At 40.9% G+C, this 7638-nt stretch overlaps 1 protein-coding gene across 1 annotated transcript in view; it reads right to left on the bottom strand.

Annotated features, from left to right (window-relative positions):
* Nucleotides 1-7638, bottom strand: part of EBAG9 (estrogen receptor binding site associated antigen 9) — a 47410-nt gene that overhangs the window by 26114 nt on the left and 13658 nt on the right. The window contains exon 2 of the mRNA XM_026646089.2: nucleotides 2789-2886. Coding sequence (XP_026501874.1) covers nucleotides 2789-2871 — 83 coding nt within the window. The 5' untranslated portion in view covers nucleotides 2872-2886. The remainder of the gene's footprint in view (nucleotides 1-2788; nucleotides 2887-7638) is intronic.

Below are 7638 nucleotides of genomic sequence, written 5' to 3'. Positions count from 1 at the left end.
AAACCTCACTTCTTTGGATGCATCCGAAGAAGTGAGGTTTTTACCCACGAAAGCTTAGGCCCAAATAAATCTGTTAGTCTTTAAGGTGCCACCAGACTCCTTGTTGTTTATGTTGACATGTGTATGCGAAGGCATTTTTGTTTAGTTAATTTCCCTTCTTATGTGACTCACACACAGCAAAAGGAAAGAGAAAAACACTTAACACTAAACAAGCTTTTTTTTAAACTGACTAGATTTTGAATTGAGGATTTCCCAAAAAGCTTTGGCCTGACATTTTCGTACTAGAACTTGTATAGAGTTATTTGTTTTGTTTTAGGATTTTTTTCCCCCAAACACCATTTTAAGTTTACCTTTGTACTGATTTTTTAAAAAATCATATATAATATCTTCACATACAAATTAAGGAATATATAAATCAACCTTCTAATCTGGGTTAAATAATGTGATCTATGTATAGACTGAGTAGGTTTACATGAATTCATGCATAGCAGAAGTGAGCGGAGGGATTACAGAAGTCTTTCCCCAGAAGGTAACCACTTCAATCATGGAGAAAATGGAAGTTTCATCAGAAGCTCTACTCCTGCAGAATTCAGAAACATTTCTAGGCAAGTATTTAGCCATTTCAGGAGTTTTATCAACTTTGCAGGAACCCCAATCCTAGTGGCTCTTTGGTCCTGCTATAGAACCAGAGACTTTTGGTTTCATTGCCTCACTCTGCTCCTGCACGGCTAAAGGTCTGCATGAAACATAGCCAGGAACCCTATGAGATTTGTGAACATAGCGTGCTTGTAAAACATCATAGATTTATTTTTTTTTTTTACTTTCCTTGAAGTTTAAATTTGCAAACTGCTCTAAAACCTTTTCCAAACTCTAAAAGGCTCTGCTCCAAAAGATATAGGAACATAATCATTGCTCTAGCTGGACTACGATCCTGTCTCCAACAGTGACAAGCATCACATATTTCAGAAATAGATGCAAGAAGCCCTTAGACAGTGCTCATAGAGACAGTTCTTCCTTACCCCATTGTCAGAAGTTGGCTCATGCCTTGAGGCATGAGGGTTTCTCTCTCTTCTCCTGGTTTTCTTTATTTTTTACGTCCTTCCTAAAATAACTCTGGATGTTCTTGTTAGTCATACACGTCCAATCCTTTTTTGAACCCTGCTTAACCGTTGTTCTCAATGAAATGGGGTAGGAATGTGTTCCAAAGGCTAATTTTGTGTGGTGTGAAAGTGTTTCCTTTTATCAGTTTTAAATTTGCTCCCTATCAATTCAACTGAATAACTCTCATTCTTGTATTAGGAGAAAAGGTAAATAGAAATGTCTGATCTACCTTCTCTATACCATTTGTTCTTTTGTATATGTTTAACCTGTCCCCTCTTATTTACTTCCTCTCTAAAGCACAACCTCTGTCTTTTCAATCTCTTTTATATTAAAGTTTATCCATACTTCGTCATTTTTGTCATTGATCTTTAATACCCCCACCACATGCTTTTCACTATATTTCTTTTTAGCTGTGGTGACCAGATATGAAAACTATTCCAAGAGGGAACATACCAAGTGTCTTCAGAAAAGAGTAAGGGGGGATTTGATAGCAGACTTCAAGTACCTGAAAGGGGGTTCCAAAGAGGATGGAGCTTGGCTGTTCTCAGTGGTGGCAGATAACAGAACAAGGAGCAATGGTCTCAAGTTGCAGTGGGGGAGGTCTAGGTTGGATATTAGGAAAAACTATTTCACTAGGAGGGTGGTGAAACACTGGAATGGGTTACCTAGGGAGGTGGTGGAATCTCCACCCTTAGAGGTTTTTAAGGCCCGGCTTGACAAAGCCCTGTCTGGGATGATTTAGTTGGGGTTGGTCCTGGTTTGAGCAGGGGATTGGACTAGATGACCTCCTGAGGTCTCTTTCAACCCTAATCTTCTATGATTCTAGGGAGTTTTTCCCCCACACTTTCTATCCCAGTGCTGAGGCATCCTAACATTTTCTTTACTTTCTTGACTGCAAATGCATATTAAGCAGAGGTTTTCATTGAACTGTTCATGAGACAGCCAGAAAACCTAGGTGTCATGAGGACAACAGAATAAGCCAAATTTTAAGTATCTCAACCATACTTTTTCACATATGACATTTCACAAAGAAACAACATTTTAAAATTTTCTTCAAATAAATTCTAACTGATATTTTTAGGCTCATCTCTTACAGACCTGTACAATTCACCCCCAAGTTTTAAAAAAAGCCCTTAATGGGCAGAAGGCCATTTGAGGACCTTCAGATAGACTGGTTTGGTTTTGGCAAACAAAAGTGGGAGGGTCACAATTAGGTTTATAATGAAAAGCTAGTGACAAACAATTGTGGAATTGATATTGTAATTTAAAAAAACTCTGAGTTGGTAAGTGTATACTCTGCTCTGAGGAGGCTTTCAGCTAAAGACTGGGTTTTTTCTTCCAGAAATTCAGAGAACAGATTTTTCAGATATGTTTTTAGGAGACAACTTTCAAAACATGCTTTAAAAAAAAGTTAAAAATAGGCATAAGTATTGTTGTGTTATAAACCATACTGTGTATACACAGCTGTAGAACATAGTCCAATTACTCACATTAGAGCACTACATAATTTTGAATGTCAAATGAACATCAAGATGAAAGGTTTGAGTACAGTTTAACTATCATACACCTAGGCTTTGTTCTGCAGTTAAGAACTATGCAAATAACTAAGGGGAGGGGAAAAGATTAGAAGCAACTTGTATTTAAACAAAAGAATAGACAGTTTAATACATGAAACCATGTTATTTACCTGCATATTAGCCTCTTAATGAAGGACAGCACTGCTGCCAGGCAAGTACAAATTTTAAAGAGCCGGAACTGTGTGATGGCCATGGCGAGAAACTTTGCCTGTAAAAAAACCAACCAAAAAATTAAAATTAAAATATCCCAGATGCATAATACATCTTTACATAGCTTTTAGGCCTGATTAGCTTCTCACTTACCCATAGTAAATCAAGAGTAACTCCACTGAAGACAATGGAGTTACACCAGTGAGGGAGGAGTCAATGCATTATACACATTATGTACGTACTATTTGTCATCCATTATGACATTTTATTGACTTCGTAGTAGTCATATAACAAGTCCTTCAAATAAATAATCGGGGGGGAAGGGGGGGCCCAGGGTACTCAGGCAAACAAAAAAATATATAAAAGAATACCATCACATAAGTACTGTATGAGCGAACATATTTGTCAGTTTAAAAATAACTGTAATATAAAACTCTATACAACCAATTTATTTTAGATATGATTATTATTGCTACAGGTAGCTGCAGCCAAAACATGCTCACACAGTTCCTATGAACTGCAATAGGAACTCTAATCACAAAAGTTGGCCCTTGGAGAGCATGATGCCACCTTGAGCAATTGACTTTACCATCATAAGAAAGAACGATCCTAACAGGCCCCCCCATTTACACTACAGACATGGATGTCCCTCTGGTAATTGCACTGTTAAAATACACCTCTACCTTGATATAACGCTGTCCTCGGGAGCCAAAAAAATCTAACCGCGTTATAGGTGAAACCGCGTTATATCGAACTTGCTTTGATCCGCCGGAGTGCACAGCCCTCCCCCCCCACCCCCGCCCGAGCACTGCTTTACCACGTTATATCATAATTCGTGTTATATTGGGTTGCATTATATCAGGGTAGAGGTGTATGTATTGGGGACAGGATTGTGCTGTAACCAAGTCACGTAACTGGGCTAGAGCCTTGGTGTTGGCTAAAACAGTTTAAAACACCTCAGAAACCGTCACTTCTCAGAGATGGTACTAATGTAAGGGTTCTAGTCTCTCCAAAACCTCTAGACGGAGTATACCAAATTGATCTTAACAAATCTCTTTTCATGAGTTACAGAATGTAGATTGGAATGAGCCACTACAACTCTGGGTATATGAGTATTCCCCTAGATCCCTCCACTCCCCCCCAAAAATATATTTTTCTGAAGAAAAAGAAACAACTCAGATCACACTGAAAAAAACCATAAAGATTTTATGAAATAAAACACAAACACAAACTACGTTATTTGCTTCGGAAGCATATTTAGTCCTCAAAACAGAAAACAGTGCACACACAATCCACGATTAAAAGCTTGCAATTCATCTACTAACTAGTTATGTCCATCATTTTACTGTATCTGCCCTAGTTACCAGTACACCATTACAGAAGAACGGTCAGACCAAGGGTCCATCCAGCCAAGTATCCTGTCTTCCGACAGTGACCAATGCCAGATGCTTCAGAGAGAATGAAGAGAACAGGTAATCACCAAGTGATCCATCCCGTCGCCCATTGCCAGCTTCTGGCAAACAGAGCTTTCTCAGCATTCAGCCTACCACCATATTTTGGCCTACCCAATCCAATGTGTGTTAAAAACCACACGTGACTGAAGCTGAGCTAGGTGGGCAGGTCTTTTAAAAATTAACAACACCCTCAATGCAACTGTCCTGTCTTTTGTGATTTTCCTTAAACAATTCTCCATCATTTTATGCACTCAATTGTGGCCTCTTCCAAACACACACATTTGGGGTTGAAATTTAGATCTGCAACTGTAATTGCTAATAAACAAGGAACAAAAACTCAGGATTACAGCTCAGTTTCTTCTTCTGTTCACATTTCACTTTAATAGACCTTTTATAATTAGGATCAGTCAACTTGCAGGTACTCGACATGGAAGAACCCTCAAAGGAAGGAAAATGGCATGTCATCTTCCTCTGCTTGTACTGGTGAGGACCTGCCAGACAGAGAGGTATCCTGACCCAGGAAGCTTCTATCCAGGCCCCGGTCTTGACTTGCTGGGAAAGTCACCTGCATGTCCCTGCCAAAGAAAGCCAGGTGGGGGAACCACTTGGTATAAGAGGTGTCCATTTGTGGAGTTCCTCCTAATGCAGATAAGAGGTGGCTTGTCTGCATAGCATCCAGGAGCATGAAGACTTCACTGACATGATGCACATGGAATGTCTGGGATGGAGGAGGCTAGCCGACTACATGTAAAAAAAGCAGATTCAGAGAAGCCCTGCTCTGCGGGGAGGAGACTGGCTGCTTGCCACCTTGGGTCCCCTGTCCATTGAGATCAAGAACCAGTATGCTATACTAGTAACAGGAGTTGAGGAGCAGACCCCAATGGTTGAAGAAGAGGAACCACTTGCTCCCCAAAGCAGGGAGACTCATGAACAGTAGACATAGGGTGGTGGTGGTTGGGGATCCCCTTCTGCAGGGGATGGAGGCATCCATCTACCAACCGGAGATGATATTCTGCCTACCTGGAGTCCGCATCTGAGATGTTACTGAAAGGTTGCTGAGGCTCATCTATCCCTCTGACCACTTCCCCATGCTGCTCATCCATGTGGGCACTAATGGTACTGCCAGGTATGACCCTGAGCAGATTAGAAATGACTACAGAGCTTTGGGAGCAAGGGTGAAGGAATTGGGGAGGCAGATTGAGTGCTCGCCCATCCTCCCAGTTGAGGATAAGGACAGGGACATGTGCAACCTGGAGATAAATGCATGGCTGCGTAGATACAGAAGGGGAGGGCAGCATGGCCTTGCAGTGGAAGAAGTTAGATACAGGAAATGTGCAGAAATTTAGGACATAAGAGAGCAACTGTCTACACCATGCTAAAAAGGCTTTCTTCCTTTTGAAATAGTGGAGGAGTTTTATTTCATATATTACTAATCTGATTTCCTTCTTTGAAAAAAATAACGAATTTTTAGATGAGAATGGAGGCCTATCTTATGAGAGCAGACTGAAAGAGCTTGTCTTGTTTAGTCTAGCAAAAAGAAAGCTAGGAGGGGATATGATTGCTCTCTATAAATACATTAGCAGGGTAAATACCAGTGAGGGTGAAGAGCTATTTAAGCTTAAGGACAATGCCTGCCATTACATTACCATCTAAGAGACTGTCAAACAAAGGGCTGGTCCACACTAAGCCCCCAGTTCGAACTAAGATACGCAACTTCAGCTACGTGAATAACGTAGCTGAAGTCGAAGTATCTTAGTTCGAACTTAAAGGTACTTACCGCGGGTCCACACGTAGCAGGCAGGCTCCCCCGTCGACTTCGCCTACTCCTCTCGCGGAGCAGGATTACCGGCGTCGACGGCGAGCACTTCCGGGATCGATTGCTTGCCGCCGAACCAGCAGGTAAGTATAGACATACCCAAAGAGGGGGTGATTCCTTCTTAAACCTCTCTCCAGGAAAAGGGATGTTCTTAAAATGAAAGCCTTACTTAATACTTTATCTGTTTTTCCCTTATTTTCTTTATTTTTAATAAAAGGTTACAAGAATTTTTAATGGTGTATTTGCCATGGTGCTAAGCAGGTCTCTGTATACCAAACCTTATTTAACATTGTTTAATGTGGGACAGTAACTGGGTTATGTCAACACCTTTGGCCAGTTTATTCCATTGAAATTAGTACAGCAGCTCTCAAACATTTATAACTAATCCTTTTGGAAGTGTGTTATATTTTCTAGTCAAGGAAAAAACCCTCATGTTTGGAAAAAGAGATTTTGCATTGAGGTTTGTATTTGCATTTGTGTTTGTTTTGTTTTAAGTTCAGCCACACACAGTTATTTGTTGTGACCTGTAACAATGTGAGGAATCTATTTGTAAAATTTACTAATTCTGGTTGATATTTTGAAGTTGTTCTTATGAAAAGTACTGTATTGTAGAATGCCTCTATGTCTATTCACCATTGTTGACAAGCCTGTAAGCACACCTGTCCCGGACTAGATATAGAGAAGAGTAGTTAACCTTAATGACTGTAGTCTGACCAGTCAGTAGTATGCTAAAGTTGGTTGGATTGGGGAGAAGCCACTTCCTTTAGCTTGTCTGTATGGGGTTCAGATTTGGAGAGTGAAAAATTACCAGCAGCAGGCCAAAGGAACCAGGTATTGAGATTCATAAACTTGAGGGACTTGGAGCCACTCAGGTATCTTGGGGCAGGAGAGCTGCACAGACAGGCATGCTTTTGTAGTAGGGGGGGTTTGGTTTAGCTGTGGGACTAACCAAGGTCAAAGCAAGCTGACTGGGGGTGGGGGATGGGAACAGAGATGGAATGATGGAAATGACAAGCCATGTGCTGCAGCTGAAGGACGGCCCCAGAAGACTCTGACCTCCAGCCCAAAGAATGCTCTGGAGTGGTGAGGAAAATAAGTCAGGGAAATACATGTAGGGTTTACTATTTTTGTACAGATCTCTGTATTTCTCATATAATGAAGTAAGAGAAATTGTGATTCAGAATCCTCTTGTGTATTGTATGTGACACCTATCACATGCCCTTGAAGAGTTAATGGGTAGGCCCAGAACACCCACACAACTGGAGTTCTGAGGGAAAGTGTATTGAAGCTACAAGGGAACCTGAGGGGTCAGCACAGGTAACAGGGGCTAAACAGTAGGACTGGGATGTCCCAACTCTCAGGAAGGAGTGCTAGACAGATGATCTGCACCTTGAGTATGTGACCAGGAACCCAAAAACAGGGGCAGTACAGTAACTCCTCACTTAACGTTGTAGTTCTGTTCCTGAAAAATGTGACTTTAAGCAAAACGATGTTAAGCGAATCCAATTTCCCCATAAGAATTAATGTAAATGAGGGGGTT

The sequence above is a fragment of the Terrapene carolina genome, unplaced genomic scaffold (genome assembly GCF_002925995.2).
Source record: "Terrapene carolina triunguis isolate 2854851 unplaced genomic scaffold, T_m_triunguis-2.0 Scaffold58, whole genome shotgun sequence".
NCBI lineage: Eukaryota > Metazoa > Chordata > Testudines > Emydidae > Terrapene > Terrapene triunguis.
Note: the sequence above shows the minus strand (reverse complement) of the source record. Positions and strands in the feature narration are given on the sequence as shown.